Below are 15104 nucleotides of genomic sequence, written 5' to 3' on the forward strand. Positions count from 1 at the left end.
TATGTCCAGGCCTCAAACCTAAATAAGGAAAGCAAAATGGGCCACAAAATAAGCAAAGTAAAACTTAAAAGCAAATTATACTTTGAGTTAGCAGCAATGGGCAAGGAGTACAAACTTCCCATGGAGAGGGTGACGATGATCTTGTACTGGGCCCATGGCAGCAGCAGATCGTTACCGCTCGATGTTGCCGTGTCCCTGCCGACACTTCTGGTACGGTCTCACGGGGTGAGGTGTTGCGTTACCACTCCGGGGTAAAATGGTTATCTATTATAGGTCGGCGACCCAAAAGACTTCTGTCACACTGACATATGACGACTCTCAACGCTCAAAATGTTCTCCCTCACTCTATTGTTTTGTTTTAATGGCGCTTTCAGCAATTCAGGCTATTTTCGCCAATAACTGTACGTTTATTCATACACTTTATTAATCAGCATCACATTACGGAGTTAGGATGAAGGTCCAGTTATAGAGGCAGGAGGAAGCCGGAGTGCCCAGAGAAAACCTACGAGAGCGAGTATGGACTGGAAACCAAATGCACTTAAAGCTTGGGCCAAGCCGGGACTCGAACCCGGGCCTCATTGGTACAAAGCGAGGAAAGAACCGCTACGTTAACCCGCTCCCTCATTCTACACTCCACACAATCAATTTATACCAACCCCGAAAAGCATTTACACCTGACCGTTACATACCTTCTATTTCAACCACAAAAAGGAACTAACAACGATAACCGCGAAAAGAAACAGTGAATTACCATAACCATTGTATACAAAAGACATCTTATTGTGAATTCGACAAATAAACGAAACTAAAGGGTTTGTAAAAGGGACGGCGTGGCGCGGAAACTGTTACGTAACAACTTGAACAGAATGCAAAAGTTCGATACCGTCCGCGCGAGGTAAAATAATGAAACACGAAACCTTTGTCAATAAAAAAAAGCATTAAAAAAGAATTTGGCAAACACTTCAAAACATTGTCACCATTTTAAATGAAAGGAGTGGGGCTTGAGGAGTATATGTGTATAAGCATGGAGGTAGAGGAAGGAGAAATGGTCCTCCGTTTGTAGAAACCATATCCCTTAGAAGTCTTTGCATATATAAAGAGAACCACTCACAACCAACCCAGAACAAGAGCTATGAGTTCTGAAGACGCTGTACAGAAAAGCACCCTAAAACAATGACGGGCTTCACATCTTTCCTTCCTCCATGATCTGCCCAAGACCTACCTAGCCTGCATGCGTTGCGATTTGGTCTATGCAAATGTATTTTGGGGTGCAGTCCACTAATTCAAGCCAGTTGAAGCCACAATGAAACCAGTGTAAAATCAGCATTGCCCAGGGCTCTAACATTGCAAGCAAACATCCCTGGGGTTTCTCAAACAGAAATTTATTTTTTTTTTCATTTATCTTTCAGTTTAGTTTCAATTGTTTTTGGTGTAAAAAATCTATTTTTAATTATTCACGCAAAACAGAATCACCCTTCCCCCGAAAAGTGAGAGTTCCAACGTTCGCAGTCAGCCATTTTTCAACTTGGCATCCCACTACTTTCTGGGACCGTAGGACCATTAAGTTTGTCAACTGTATTTTTTATCCATTCTGACCTCAGATGGAAGCCCAAAGAACCAGGGAGTTGATCCAAGCAAAGATTTGCACAATCTCACTATTGGGGGCCAGAAACTCTCCTTCTTCAAAAGAAACTGTGGGGGGCACTGTTCATGCTAATGAGCTCAGGGGAAATAATTGCTTGAATTTTTTGTGGGCTGCAGCCCTTGAGTCATACGTATGACGGTCGATCTGCATTCGAAACGGACTTGTATGAAGTCTACTGATTTCTCATCGTTTACACCGTTGGTGGCGTCTGTTGCTTCCCCAGCTGATAGAGAGCTAGAGATGCTCGTGTGAGGCACTTCATCGTGTGTGTAAACAAACTACCTGTACACTGTACACTCATACTAGTGACCAGTTCTGGGTCGTTATCATAAGGGATAAATTAGCAAGTGTTGATGGCAGTACCAGTAGATTAAAAAGAATCAGTTATAGTTACACCTACGTGAGATCTGTGAGAACCCACGCAGCGTTCGCTCTGAAATCTGCCGTGCCTTCTGCTTGGCTTGGGCCTTGGCGTCGTCTTTCATGTCATTTTCAGATTCCATCCAAGTGTCATTATGTTAGAAGCAATAGTTCGTGTTTGGGTAGGCATTGTTGGTCTGACGGCTTTATTCACGTCAATGCAGTGTTTCATTGATAGCTCCTTCTTAGCAGAGAGGATCTACACATTGGAAAAAGATGCAGGTAGGTCTGTACACAACAAACTAGATTATTATGCCAATGTACGGCGGCCGCGGGATAGTGTGGAGTCTGGTGTGAGAGTTGCAGACCTGTGTTAACCGTAGATAACGGTCAGCGTAGGGTGCAGTGTCAACTCAGGGTCATAGGCCCATTGCATACAATGTACATAACATGTATGTTAGATGTTTCAAGGATGAATTTGCACAGGGGAGATATAAATTAATTTTGGATTTTTGCCCTGCCCGGTGTGTCTTTTAACACTGTATGCTCAGTGTATAGCCCAAAGGCTTGTGAAAAAACCACAAGCGTACAGTGTACTTAGGTGGGATTCAAACCCACGACCTACTGCTTACTAGAGCAGATATCTTAACCTTTCGACCACCGAGCTTGCCGGTGTCGGCTGACTGATTCGAATCAGATGTACTCAGTGGGTACCACGCACAACCATTTCAAGGATGGATTTATGCCAGGGAGATGTAAATTAATTTTGGATTTTTTGCCCTGCCCGACGTGTATTTTAACACTGTATGCTCAGTGTATGTCCCCGAAGGCTTGTGGAAAACCACAAGCGTACTCGGGTGGGATTCGAACCCATGACCTCCTGCTTACTAGTAGGGTTATTATTATTTTTGATTTCACCGTGTCTGGTATACATGTACATGTAATTACTTTTCTTTTATCATAGGTAGGGTTAGAGGCGCCTGTCCCTGGGAAAGATCGAGACATCACCGATGCCAGCAGGGTTAGGTTCTCCCTGTTGGCGGGGCAGACGTATCCCCATACTTCTGTTTGGGTACTAGCGCGGTGACATTCATTCATTTATCCTTACTCATCTATCCTTATCTTTTCATTTTTTAAATTAATTATTTTTTATGTTAACCTGTACTGCGCCGTTGATAATTTTTATGGAAATGGTGCATTATAAATTTTCAATTGTTATTAGAAAACACGTTGGGCAGGGCAAATATCCAAAATTATGTTAGATGTGCTCCGTCGATCTGTGCGGTCATTCAATCTTTTTGCTGTCTGTCGAGCCATGGAAGAAGGCTGTTGATCTTATTCCACAATTTGTTTTGACATCAGCCTCTCTTTTATTGTTATCCATAGTTGTGGCAGATTGTTTCTATAAAAGGAAGGTGAAGTCAGAGATTTCATTCGGGACTGAATGATAAGACAATACCAATGCAGGATTTACTGATTGACTGATCGCATCCAACAGATGTGTACATGATTATGATTATTATTGAAAATGGGGCTTGGGTTCTGGACTTCTTATGCCCTGGACAGTGGGCTGCATCATCGGCGGTCAGTGCCCTGTTTAAGGGGTGCGATCAAAGCTCCTTAACTTCTCAAAAATGTGTTCAATACCCCATCAGCACCCTCATCAAGCATGAAATGCACAACTGCAGTCTGCAAATCAATACCTAAAGGCTCCTGGAGGAAACACTTCAAGCATAACACCCAAATGCCCCCCCTTCCCCCACACACATGTACATATGCCCTCCTATTGCTCGTACTCCAGGTTTCGGTGAAGGGCCCCATCAGCCCATTTGAGGTTTGGCAGACACATAAGGAGGGCGCTATTTGGTTTGGGTAAAATCTTTTGTGTTCACCTACATGTGTACTTCACCTACTTTTTTTTCAAATAGCTCCCTGCTATTGTGTCTGCCATGGGTCAAAAAGGTTACTAGGAATTTCCACACAGGTTTCCAATTGTGGACCCTCACCCAGCCATGGACCCTGTTGTCCCTGTTCAAAGTTCACAATTTGATCAGATATCTTGAACCCACGCTACACTGCAAAATAATGTCTGCAGTCACAGAAAATAATAGGTACCGTATTTGGATGCGTTGCCACATTGCACCGCGGCCATTGAAAAATATTGGGCAATTGGTTCCTGATTTTGCTTGGTCTGTGATTTGAAAATTGTGTGCAAATCCAAGTAGGAGCCTTTCATAAGTCCCACCAATAGGAGAATGGTATTCCTTTTGTATTCCAGCTTTTTTGGTGTTTCCTCCTGCCTGCCAAAAAACAGTTTTGGGGAGTTATTTGGGGGTTTAGGTTCAACTACATGTACAGTACTTCAAAATGAAGATCCCTTAGGAACAGTCAAGGATATTACAAAGAATACTTGGGCTTCAAAGAGGATTTTCAAGACAAGTATTTTCACCAAGAGTTTAACCAGACAGACAAAAATGCGGGTTCAGTAGATAGGAAGCCAACATATTAACTTGGGAATCATTTCATTCACAGTTAACCCAGCTCTTGGCAGATTGTTTGGCACCTGGACTTGTCTTGCAGGTGTGGTCAGGATTCTCTGGGCCCTATTCACGAGAAGTAAACCGTAAGTACATGTATTAAAAAGTGTAAAGTTGTGGATGTTTTTCTCCAGTGTTTTTTGAAGTTTGTCAGTGAGCGTACTGTAGTCAAATCAGCCAAGTGTACCACGTCCTTTTTTTTTCTATTCCTCACAGCTTATACCTCGCTACGCTGTTTTCGTTTGTGCTAGCTCTGGTCTATTTCTTGGCAGAGTTCCTGATATTTAAGACAGCGGCGCTTACAGTCGGAGTGATATCACCACTCATTGTTGCAGGTTTGATCATGAACAATTTTGCCTCAATTCAAATCCACGTTTAAAGAGTAGGCTCGGCAAATTGTATATCCAGAAGAAGAATAGGGACTATATCCTGCCCTCCTCCTTGCCAAAAAAAAGAAATATTGAAGTGGCTCACACCAATTTCACATTAAGAGTTTCTCTCTATCCTCAAAACAATTAGGGGAAAGGAGGAGATGTGTAATATGTTCAAACCAAACCACAAACAGTACAAAGGTAGTTTGGACAAACACCTTGCACTTTATAATTGCCTATAATTCTAATTTTCGTTTGTAATTTCCCTAATTTTTGGATTCATTTTTCATAATTTGAATTGCACAGGTGGCTCTACGGTCCTGATGATTGTTGCATTTCCTGGAATATTTCACAGCCGGGACCCATCAGAGGGACTTCAGTTAAAGAAACACTGATGAATTTACTTCCATTGGTTTAACAAATATTGGAACTGTGTAACCGACAAGTTACTGTTAAAGGGTGGCAGCAATAAATTTTCATTGACACTTTCCTGCAACTGGGTACTATTTACTGTATTAAACCTATTTGACTTGCCTGTGGGTTAAATTGGAAAAGTGCACTTTTCAAACTTTAAAAATTGCCCATGCTTTCCAGGACATTAAGGGCACAGGGAAGACATGGGTCAGTGCAGTTTTTTCAGCAAGTTTCAGCAAGTTTTTTTTGGTAAAATTATGAACCCAGAAGTTTCTCTCAGAAAGCATTTTTGAAAAGAGGCTGCTCACTGACTCTTTGCTCTGTATTTAGACGACATCGAATCACCAAAGAAAAAATTCAGGCCAGCAAAATATTAAAACATCCAGCATTTTTTTGCACAAACCAATGTAACATTGACATTTTCGTGCCGAGAGGACATCACAATTTGCTCATGAATAAAGAAATAGGCATTAGCATAAAAACGAGACAGCTGAATTCCCATTTAAATTGAGCAAAATTTGAAGATAAGGTTCGTTGAAACTCAAAGGTTCATTTTGAAGGTTTGTATTAAATACATTTTGCAGAAACCCTTTAGATAGATAAATTGTGACCCACAACCCCAATAGATTAGGTTAACTGATGAAATGTTTTTTAATGTGTGCGCTGGCACACCTTGTTATTGCTCAATATGAATAACAGTAAGTATGAATAACAGTAATATGAATTAAAGGCACTGTGCCCCTTCCCCCTAAAAATCCACGAGACAAGTTAGCTATTTGCTTAAAACAAGAAAGGGTCCAGTCGTGTTAGCACATACAGTGGCTTCTCAGTGGTTGTAAATTGTCATCTTAAAACTTTCAAACCTGTTGTATTTTTGCATCAGATTTATGAAAGTGAAGATTTTATTAATAATTTCGTTGGGAGCAAAAGTTGTTGTCCACTTCAAACATTAAAAGAGAAATTGATTGTTAATCAAAAGAACAGAAACTCACTACTGATGAGTTTGTACTCAGTCTACAGCCTAAATTCTGGGCGAGAGATGTGTCGCAGGTTTTAAAATCACCGGTAAAAAGTGTATAAAAATGGGGAGATATGTAGTGTGACTGGACTGACTCGCCCCTTTTATGCTTTCTGTTAAACGTCATAGCCTGAGTTTTTTCTCTAGTTGAGCATGAAAGTGGGTGCATACGATCACGGAGGATTCTACTTACTTATGTGTACATGTTTCGTACTTCCATGCTGGTTCCACTAGCTTCTAGGTTTAACCTCGACCCCACTTTTGCTTGTTCAACCATATGTGATGATGCAACTTAAAATAAGCAAGGGATGATTCTTTTCTTTCGCAGGAGGCATCCACTTTGAAAGCCACGTTTATCACATTATCCCTTCATGGAGCTATTGATAGCTAAATAATAGCATTTGTCCTGTCAACCCTATCATGTTGATTTTGATAATAATATGAAGTGCTCTGTACTGTCCACTCAACAAACCAGTATGTGTATTCATCGGGCGCGTTTCATGAGCTCATACAGGGCAACCCTGACCTGGGGGTGGTCGTGTGTGCTACGTTGTGCATTGTACGTAGTGTTAGATTTTTTTGTGGACGGGGAAAAAGCAAGATCTTTTTATTCATTTTGGGGTCACAATCAGTGGGGTACACATTAAATTTACGTTGTTTCTGAAATGGTATGGTATTTTAAGATAGTTCTCGTGAACTAAATTTTTTCTATTCCTGTTGCCCTTTAATGAAATCACAACTTTGATGCTTTATAGGGTGCCGAGAGTTACTACGTCACGCGAACAATTTGTGTGTGAAAGGCATTAGGCATTTTTCGTAGTACTGTACACACATGCATTTTCTTAAGTGCACCATTAATTGCGAGACTAGGGAACGCAGAGGTATATAATAGGTATAATCCAGGGGCTAATGCCATGCTGTGTCTCGAAACTTACCCATACATAAACAGTTCACATTGTTGTAATGAAAGTGGATATGCAAACGGTGACTGTCGTTCAGCCTCGTGCCCGTGATGTCGAACAGTGCGTCCAAGTCTACCTGCACTCTCCGCATATCCAAAGCACGTAAATTCCCCTTAAGTGTGTGCAAAATTTTATTGAAATTGGAGGATCTAGTCTAATGACGGTTACTGAGCCACAATCTCGCTGGTGCGCTTCGGACACAGCCTTTTTCTTCATCCCTGGAATGGACTTGCTCCTTTGTGCCCTTCCCACCCATTGACAACAGTGTATGTTGCAAGGTGTCTCTCACGTAATTAAGCACAAGCTTGCCTCGAATCGCGAGGTATAGCAACAGTGTCTTTATGGAAAATTCAAATTGTTATGTTCACGTAAATGTATAGAGCTCGGTGTACCAGATTTTATTCAAATGCATCTGGCAAAAGGCTTATTGTTATAACTGTCTATCGTAAGGGCACCTTCAATTACGTAATGGCTAAGTGACTAGCCGAGTTTACGCAAGCGATATGATTGGTTCATCGGTTCAATTGCTTTTAAACGACGGATGGTCAATTTGGGGAGCGTCATGTATATAGAGATCATCAAGGATGATGAAATGGCCAGTGTGTAATAAAGCTTTATTATTTTTTTCCCACAAATTACCCATTCTGGTGATGAAAGCACAATGGAGAGGACATCAAAGGAGACTCCCTTCTCTGCATTCCGTGTCAATGTGTCTCTCATAGTTTACAAGGTCTTCTATTTCAGCTTTTGGGGAGCTACTGGAAGCTACCTGCCGTATCTAAGTCTTTATTTTAAGCAGCTTGGCTTTTCCCCCGCCAATGTTGGCATTGTCAGTGCTTTCAGACCCCTGTCGGGGTTCGTTCTGCTGCCGGTCATCGCAGCGGCCGCAGACCGGTTCAGATGCCGGAGAGCAATTTTGGTAACGAGCATCCTGCTCGGTGTAGTGACTGCCGGCGCGCTGGCACTCTTACCCCATGCAGCCGAGGCCCCCTGTGGTGTAATGGAGAAGCAGATAGAGGAGTTTTTCCATCTAAATATCTCTCTTTCCCGACCAGACGGCCAAGGAGGCCACTCCGAATCATTTCACGCTTCTCGCGTGGACAACCTGTTGCCAAGCTTCCCGGGGGCTCGAGGATTGCCTGGTTCGAACCCGTATCTGCACATACCGTTTGAAGGTGCCTTGACGAACACCAGCTTCCTCGATGTCCGAAATTTGCCCGAGAAGATCCGGAAGACCCTCATCGCCAACCAGAGTTGGATGTACTACCAGGGAGACCTCCACAAACTCCTCGTCGCTGTGATAGTCCTGGCAACCGTGATGGAGGTCATGATGTTCAGCGCCATTTGTCAGGGGGACATTGCTACTTTGGACGCTCTACGACGGGAACACGGCAATGCTGATCAGTACGGATGGAACCGTGGATTCGGAACTGTGGGATGGGGAGCTTGGTAAGAAATAATTTTTCACTATAAAGTTGTAATTCGTCTCTGAAAAATGGGAATTCCCCATAAGTACTACTCTCTAAATGCCAAAGAGTGAAAATTCACTCTATTCGAGTGGAAATTCAATCCCTCCGACTGAAATTAAGGACCAGACGAATTGGAGTGAAATTTCTTCACTCCAGAAGATTGAAATTTCACTCGAGCTTTCTCTGGAAGGGACTGGTTTCAGCCTTTTTCAGTCTAAATTCAGAGTGATTTTCACTCTAAAACGTCTTGTCCCTAATTTCAATCTTTCTGATTTAGAGAGTATATCATGAGACGTATTTTTATTTGAAAAACAAAATTAAAATGAGTGTCTAAAAATATCTGAGGAAAAATTCTGGACTAAATCCCAAATGTTAATCAAAAATAAAATGAATTTTGTTCCCCTGCTGCAGAAGTTCAATCTTTGGCATTTTAGAAACTAAATTTCAGACCGGTCAGAGGCAAACCAGATGGAGTACATCACCGAATGCTCGGGATGGGTTGTGGACGGAAAAAGACTGTATATAACAAACAGTCACAGCAAATGAAGACAGAAATTACGGCAAAAGTATTGAACCGCCTCGTAAACCCTTCTAAAAATGCCATCTGTCCATTAAGATTATGATCATTGTATGAATAGTTCTAATTATGGACTCTAATGACCTTCTTCAACAAATGTAAGGGTAGTACTGAATACGACGCGTAGAGCGGAAACGTTCATTCCAAACTGCTGGTAGGGCATATTAGCACATGAAATAAAAGGGTTTGGCCATCTCCCTTGCACATAATAGTCTAGGATGTTACTTAACCCTACAATTCAGGCCTCTCGAATAGAATAAACCCAAGTTACATATTCTGTACTTTGTTGTGTGCCTCGGGGATCCTAAGTTTAAAAATGTGTCTAATTGGATGGGCGGGAGAGATGAAACCAACAAAGTGCCAGTTTGTTCCACACGGATTAGGATGTCCATAGGCGTTTTCTGGAGCGGACACTCATTGGGTTTGGTCAAAACTTTCTAATCACATAAAGTATATCTAGTCTTTTTAATTCTTAGTTGGAGCCATGATAAATGCCGTGAACGGAGAAAAATGTTCGGGGAATTCCATTTTGTCGTGTCAATAAATTTTCAGTATAACTTTGCTCTCTCGAGAACGGAATGGAACCATCGGAAAAAGTGCTGACCCATTCTTGCATTTTGCTGGACATGTTCGGTATTTCGATGATTAACATATAATCCATTAAATGCACTTGTTATTGTGAAATTTTCCACGTAGTTCCTTTGGCGTTGGTTTGATCTTGAGTTCAACCCGTACCGCGGTAGTCACCTGTGGCTTTGAGCATGTCGCTACCGGTTACTGGACCGCTTTCGCGGCAGCTGGGATCGTCGGCAGCGTCGCTTTCTTTTCCACCTTCTACTTTGGACCATACACAGTAAGCGATTAAGACAGATGTCGTTTTCTCTTTTCCGAAAAGCAGCTACATGTCTTAAGAATTCGCAAGACTTAACAACAAAATTTCAAAATTCAAATGAGTTGAAATAAGTAACATAACATTAATGAACACCGTTTTTTAATTTTAGTCTAGGATTGATGTGAAACCAGTCACGCTTAATACTATCCTCTATGCGAATACTGCAATTCGTAAACACTGCCCTACAACTCATAGGTGTATTCACAACTTCAGTGCCAGTTGAAATTAACTAACGCCAAAGAGACTGGTAGCGGCTGTCGACTTATCAATTTTCCATAGAAGTTTGCTTGCTGCGGTATGGTCTGTTTCTTTATCTTTTATTCCTCGCCGTCCTTATCGTTCCCATTTCTGTCCAGTATGGAGAAAAGAAAGATGACTCCGATGACACTGTGTCCTCGTCTCTGGGCAAGAGCCCGATTATGGCAGTGGTGTTCAGCTGGCATTACGGCTCCGTCTTCGTCATGATTGCCTTCCTGGGTCTGTGCAACGGATCCATGTGGGCATTCCTCTATTGGCATCTGGACAATATGGGTAACCAGTCTCTTGCTAACTTCTGAAACCTGGCTGGCTTCTCTGGCTAGTTTCCTTACTGCGTCGTTTGACGTTTAAAGTTTAATTTATATAATGGCAGATTCCTGAGAATACCATTCCCAGAAGCATTGTTTCAACAGGCTTCATTAATTTACCATGGGACCAATGTATTGCCTTTCGAATAAGCAAAAGCTTGGAGTATTCTATTATAATGTTGATACATGTAAAAACGATTCTAAAGGGAAAACAAACAGCAAAATCAAACATCAGCGAGCGAAAAAACAAACGAATTGATCTTAGCCTGAGTTTCTTTTGTACTTGCAATCGGACTGTACAACTGAAAACAATAGACAAATCCTGTCCAACCCCTCAATTTGTGAACTTTTTTAACATGGACTTTTGCAATTTTTTGTTTTCGCTAATTAGGCGCCACGCAAAGCTTTCTTGGATCGCTAACAGCCATCCAGAGCTTGTCCGATTTTGTCTTCGGTTTCCTGAGTGCGTGGACCATCTCTGTATTCGGTCACATTCGGCTGTTGGGCGCGGGACTGTTTTTCTTCATAATTCGGTTCTTGTATTATTCGTGGATTCCTGCACCATGGCTTGTTATCTTTTCGGAGACACTTCATGGTAAGTCTTGGGAATTTTCTGTTGACATGTATCACTCTAGTCAATAGTTTCCATACTCAGATTGGCGCTCAGGTGGGTTAGCATGGAAGGAGGAGAACACTGGTCAACAATTATAATTATTACTAAATGTTTCTGTGTAGTGACACCTAGGCAGTGTAGCTCGTAAGCCTGAAGAAACCTTTAGAGACGAGACAATGAGAAGTGGTCCCGGTTTAAGAGTTGGGAGGAAAACCCACGAGAAATATTCTGTTAAAACCAACGGAATCAGGTAGGGGCCTAAAACCCAGCCGCGAATCGAACCAGGACCGTTAAGATGGAAGGCGAGGAAGGAAGCATTATGCCATCCTGACTCCTGTTGTGAGACAAGGGAATAGGCATCGGTTCGGACAAGTTGTAAGTTGGAACCCCTGGATCCAACTAGGTCAATCTAATCGAACAAGGTCTCGATACACAGTAAATGACATGTTTAGAGGGGGCGGGCTGATCACTGCCAAATTTCTGTCTATGTATTTTCAGGGTTGGGCTCCATTCTGACGTGGATCACGGCGGTGGCATACCTGAACGATGCTGTTCCACCGCAGTGTCGGTCCACTGTGCAAGGCATTCTGGTCGCCGCGTATAACGGCTTGGGAGCAGGGCTTGGATTCTTCACCTCCGGTCTGCTCGTCAACAGATTCGGAGCATCACAAACGTTTGGCCTCTTCGCAGTTTCCTGTACCGCTTTTTTTGTTGTGTTCCTGAGCATTCAAGGGGTGAGAGACACGTTGGGAATTTTTTTCGGGCTCTTTAACATGATGCTGGGGCAGAAAAAGTATCAGAAGCCTCAATCACAGTCCTGAAATCCTTGCTTTTATTTGATGGTGTTGTTTTCTTAGGATTTTGGTGTTAGTATTTGATAAATAAATAAACCGCATACTATGCCACGTATACAGATTCCCTTTTTTCTTACTTGTGAACTATTCTACGAAAAACAAAATCCGTCGGGGGTTGGCAAGTTGTCATCCTGCAGGCTGAATACGCCACTGATTATCACGATAATCTCGAGCAGACAGTTCTGGAGTTGGGTGTAGCATGGTGTTAAGGATCCCTGATGGATTGCAGTTGTGGGAAGTGGAACAATCTGTCTTACATTCAAGGGGTGACGGAGAATTTTACGTGGCGGTCTCTTGGATTGATGCACAAGCCATGTATCACAGTGTTGCACGAAACGGATGTGTTGCACGAAGGGGATGTATTTTGGTGAAAGGGGGGGAGGTGCGCCCCCACGCCTCCCAGAGGTACTGGTACGTGCTAGTTACTGTTGCATTCCGTTTCTTTCACAGCTCTCGAAGGTACCCCCTTCCCCTTGGAAAGATGAACATGAGGAGAAACAATCACCGCAGAAAGAAGTCAAGGACCCAGACGAGGAAGATGCACTCCTCGACTCACGAAATAAGTAATAGGGTTGGACATGGAAGCTATGAGTGAGCTTGTATGCTTGCTTAGTCGTCGTTTAGCGCATTAATTAACCAAACTTAATGGTGGGATATTTCATTTGTTGCATCCAATATTCTGCTGAGAATTTCAGAAAGTGTCCTCCTGACAAAGTTAACCATACTCCTTTACCACATAATACAGGGTGTGCACATAAAAAGTATACCGATATAAAATGAATGTAATGACAAAATTACGTTACATATGGGAAGGAGAAATATATCTGTAGAGAGGGCAGTCCTCTTTGCAATGGCATACGGCTTGTGATGTTGTTGACATAGATGAGTGAAGAAACTGCACCGATGTTAAGGATACTGAAATCGGCACTGTGACAAGTTTGCATTTTCACCATGCAAGTGGGCAGAATACCAAATGCCTTTGCTTTAAGAGCACATTCTTGGAAACAAGGAATGTACCTAGATCAATCTAATCTGCTTTTTTTCGCTACTTACCTCGTAAGTTTAATTAATGTGCTGTGCCCTCCACATGGGCACTATTTCTATGCACATCTGCCATTTTAATGTAATTTTTATGTCAGTATGATTTATATGCTTCTCATGTGGACACCCTGTATAATTTTATTTTTAAAACCTCGAAATGTACGTTGTAGGGCAATCTTCCTTCTCAAGAAATTCTCTTTTTTTTCGAACATGCATGTTTAAAATTTTGTTGAAGGAACCCAACGGGAAAACAAAATTCCAAGTAATCATGAAAACGCTGACATTTCTTTAAAATGCCAATTAAGAAGACCAACGTGGTGTCTTTTGCACGTGGCAGTAAGTAAGATCTCTGACAATATTTCTGTAAAAAGGTGTCTACTCTGCTTTCTGCAGTACTTACAATATGCCCACAGTGATTAACCCTAAAAGACCAGGGTTTTTCAACACCATGTTTAGTGGTTGGGGCAGATCCCCCAAGAACTCAGTTGTCCCATGCTCAATCTCTCTGAAACTTGGCATGCACATTAAGAACTCAAAAATAATGCGAAGTTTCAGCTCAACCTAACATATGATTTTGTTGTTAAGATTATTAAAAGTTAAAGCCTTCAAGGCCACATGTATGCCAACCCTCTTGAATTGATCCTGGATAATTCAAAGAGCGTACCATTGCGTAGAGGTTACCGGTATTATGTTTACAGCCCTGAAATACTAACTCCACCTTGATGGGCATCATGGCAGCTTGGGCAAAACTTATTGCTGTGATCTGAACTCAAGCGTACATACCGATTCAGAGTCAAGAATCGGCATGACTGGTATGGACGACCACATTTCATATTGGACGACTCTCTCTCGCTCCTAATGACATATATTTTGATTTAATTTCCTTTTCTTACTTACTTTCTGGGCTTCCCGTTTGTTTTTTTGAACCTATTAATTTAACATGCCCCATGAAGCACTGTACAGAGGGACGTCAAAGATGCACTTTTGTATTTGGTGCCCTTTTTGTGGTTGTTTTAAGTGATGTGATCGTGGTAATGGGTAAAAGTACGCATGAAGTACAAACAATAACTAAATTATACCATTAATTAAAGCTTAGATGGTTCCTCAAATAACTCTATTACTTGGATGTCATGCATACACCGGAGAAGAGAACAAAGATGTCAAAGTGCGATTTATACATTATGTTATATAGAATACATGTATGTTTCTTGTTTTTAATTTTCTTTCCTTGGTTGTTCTTTTGTATTACCATTAAGCCTTTGCGTCTAACCCGTTCTGGTTGAAGTATTGGACAGTAGTGAACAGTAAAAGGAATTCAACTTCGGTTTTCGTGGCTCTGTTGTGGTTCTTTTAATTGACACAATGTTTTTGATTACATGTTGACTGAATTTGGGGGATAATGTTCCCTTGAATTCGACTAGTAAAGCGTTGGTTAAAATCACGCACGATTATGTTGGTCATTAACAATCTGGCTGTTTTTTTAGTGTTTTACTTTATTTATATCTGGTCATCCAACAGCGAATTTAGCATCCATTACAGGATGAAGTGATAATTAAGAAGACAATGAAGAAATGTTCAGGTTTAAAGAAGGAAAACCCAGAATGAATATTCAAGGAAAAACCCACAGAGTCAGGCAGGGACTGAAAACCCAATCCATTAATCCCCTAGGTGGGATTCGAACCCGGGTCGCAGAGATGGAAGGCGAGGAAACAGCAACTATACACCAACCTGACTCCCCACCGACTGTTTGTCTTCCTTCATAAAACACCCCCCCCAAAAAAAACC

General features: G+C 41.8%; 2 protein-coding genes across 2 annotated transcripts; both read left to right on the forward strand.

Annotated features, from left to right (window-relative positions):
- The first annotated feature begins 1867 nt into the window (after nt 1–1867).
- On the forward strand, nt 1868–6318 carry LOC110986336 (ergosterol biosynthetic protein 28 homolog). The gene is made up of 4 exons (XM_022248121.2): nt 1868–2287; nt 4538–4628; nt 4759–4877; nt 5220–6318. Exons 1-4 carry the CDS (start codon nt 2161–2163, stop codon nt 5306–5308), a joined length of 426 nt encoding a protein of 141 aa, XP_022103813.2. The 5' UTR covers nt 1868–2160; the 3' UTR covers nt 5309–6318.
- Nucleotides 6319–6967: 649 nt separating this feature from the next.
- On the forward strand, nt 6968–14672 carry LOC110986314 (major facilitator superfamily domain-containing protein 6-like). The gene is made up of 6 exons (XM_022248086.2): nt 6968–8756; nt 10050–10206; nt 10602–10776; nt 11203–11406; nt 11923–12158; nt 12729–14672. Exons 1-6 carry the CDS (start codon nt 7969–7971, stop codon nt 12843–12845), a joined length of 1677 nt encoding a protein of 558 aa, XP_022103778.2. The 5' UTR covers nt 6968–7968; the 3' UTR covers nt 12846–14672.
- Nucleotides 14673–15104: the final 432 nt, after the last annotated feature.

The sequence above is a fragment of the Acanthaster planci genome, linkage group LG01 (genome assembly GCF_054643075.1).
Source record: "Acanthaster planci isolate LZ-2023a linkage group LG01, COTS_SCS, whole genome shotgun sequence".
Lineage (NCBI taxonomy): Eukaryota > Metazoa > Echinodermata > Asteroidea > Valvatida > Acanthasteridae > Acanthaster > Acanthaster planci.

What these genes read in the sequence shown, in the direction of transcription:
- LOC110986336 (XM_022248121.2), top strand. Translation starts at nt 2,161, where the DNA reads ATGTTAGAAGCAATAGTTCGTGTTTGGGTAGGCATTGTTGGTCTGACG. An exon ending in CTATTCACGAGAAGTAAACC is followed by an intron (nt 4,629 to 4,758) that starts GTAAGTACATGT and finishes TATTCCTCACAG; the next exon opens with CTTATACCTCGCTACGCTGT. An exon ending in ATCACCACTCATTGTTGCAG is followed by an intron (nt 4,878 to 5,219) that starts GTTTGATCATGA and finishes TGAATTGCACAG; the next exon opens with GTGGCTCTACGGTCCTGATG.
- LOC110986314 (XM_022248086.2), top strand. Translation starts at nt 7,969, where the DNA reads ATGGAGAGGACATCAAAGGAGACTCCCTTCTCTGCATTCCGTGTCAAT. An exon ending in TCTACTTTGGACCATACACA is followed by an intron (nt 10,207 to 10,601) that starts GTAAGCGATTAA and finishes ATTTCTGTCCAG; the next exon opens with TATGGAGAAAAGAAAGATGA. An exon ending in CTTTTCGGAGACACTTCATG is followed by an intron (nt 11,407 to 11,922) that starts GTAAGTCTTGGG and finishes ATGTATTTTCAG; the next exon opens with GGTTGGGCTCCATTCTGACG.